This window comes from Suncus etruscus, chromosome 2 (genome assembly GCF_024139225.1).
Source record: "Suncus etruscus isolate mSunEtr1 chromosome 2, mSunEtr1.pri.cur, whole genome shotgun sequence".
NCBI lineage: Eukaryota > Metazoa > Chordata > Mammalia > Eulipotyphla > Soricidae > Suncus > Suncus etruscus.
The window spans coordinates 49,021,232-49,023,016 of NC_064849.1; the positions used below are offsets into that span (position 1 = coordinate 49,021,232).

At 38.3% G+C, this 1,785-nt stretch overlaps 1 protein-coding gene across 1 annotated transcript; it reads right to left on the bottom strand.

The window, feature by feature from the left end:
* Positions 1 to 1,067: 1,067 nt before the first annotated feature.
* LOC126001691 (40S ribosomal protein S26-like) lies at positions 1,068 to 1,373 on the bottom strand. Its single transcript, XM_049768951.1, has one exon. The coding sequence runs from the start codon at positions 1,371 to 1,373 to the stop codon at positions 1,068 to 1,070; it is 306 nt and encodes a 101-aa protein (XP_049624908.1).
* Between the last annotated feature and the right edge of the window lie 412 nt (positions 1,374 to 1,785).

Here is a 1,785-nt window from a genome sequence, read left to right on the forward strand (position 1 = left end):
CCCCTTATTTGATTGGTATTAGGTGACTAGTTTATCCCACCTTGTGGGTGGCTTTTGTACCCTAGCCACTATTTCCTTTAAGATGCAAAGTTTAAGAAATACAAATGGCAAAAAGGCACATGAAAAAAATGCTCCACATCACTCATCATCAGGGAGATGCAAATCAAAACAACAATGAGGTACCATCTCACATCACATTGACTGACTGAAACATATCAAAAAGAACAAGATCAATCAGTGCTGATAGGGATGTGGAAAGAAAGGAACTCTCATTATGATGGAAATGGCTTTATAGAAAACAATATAGAGATTCCTCAAAAAACTAGAAATTGAGCTCCCATATGAACCAGCTACACCACTCCTCTAAGATATACCCTAGGAACACAAAAATGCAATAGAAAAATGGCTTTTGCACACCTATATTCATTGCAGTGCTATTTACAATAGCCAGAATCTGGAAATAATCAAGATGCTCTTCAAGAGATGAATGGCTAAAGGAACTCATACATATACACAATGGAATAATATGCAGCCATCAGGAGAGATGAAGTCATGAAATTTTCATAAATATGGATGGACATGGGAACTATTATGCTGAGTGAAATAAGTCAAAGGGAGAGAGATGGACACAGAATATTGTATCATCTATGGGTTTTAAGAAAAATAAAAGACATTATTGTAATAATACCCAGAGACAATAAATATGAGGACTGAAAGGACTGGCTCATAATATGAAACTCACTACAAAGAGTGGTGAGTGCAGTTAAAGAAATAAATACACTAACAACTATCATGACAATTTTAATGTGTTTCTCGAATACAGGCAGGGGGTGAGGGAGGAAGGAGATGGAGGGCACTGGTGATGGAAATGTTGCACTGGTGAAGGAGAGAGGGATCTTTTTTCTATGACTGAAACCCAACTATAAACATGTTTGTAATCACAGTGCTTAAAGATAATATTTAAAAATAAGAAAGTGATTTCTTTTTTTTTAAGTATTAATTTCCATTTTATTTCCCCTCAGAGGACTTTTGACTTTGTCTTCAATTCTTAAATGTTTTTAGCTGCTTTACATAGGTTTTGGAGGTGTTCGGTCCTTGCGGGCCTCACGAGAGCGATTCCTTACTACCTTGCTGTGAATGGCACAACTCACACAGTAGTGCAACTTCACATACAGCTTGGGAAGTACATAAGCATCGAAGACGCTGGCTTCGGAAATGTCCCTCACGGCAGCTGCCTCCACGATGTTCCTAATGACAAACTTCTTGATGGCCTTGTCCTTGGGCACGCAGCGGGCACAGTTGGTACAGCGGATGGGCTGCACGTGCCCGCGGCCCTTCTTGGCCCTCCCGTTGTTCCTTCTTTTCTTGGTCATCTTGGAAAGAAGACTCGAAAGAGCAAGAAAGTGATTTCTAATGAAAAAAATGTTAAAGTCAGCCTTTCTAGATTGTCTAGTAAACTGCTCGTCTTTGGGTCCTGTTCAAAACTGTAAGGAATTGTTAAATTCCTATAAAATAATAGAAATCTGGGGATTGAAAACAATGTGTTTGCTCTCGATATATGTTTTCAACCAAATATAGAGCAGATGTAATGTGACTTAGAAAATTCTATGCCACAGAGATTATATAGACTTTCGTTCTTACCCCCAAACGCACCAGTAACATTCCTTTTTGCATAGGAAACTACCAAAAAGAAGAAATATTATGTATAGAAACGAACTCTTATCTACTAGGAATACAACCCATAACTATTTTAATACAGGCCGCCTCTCACCCTGAATATTTGTC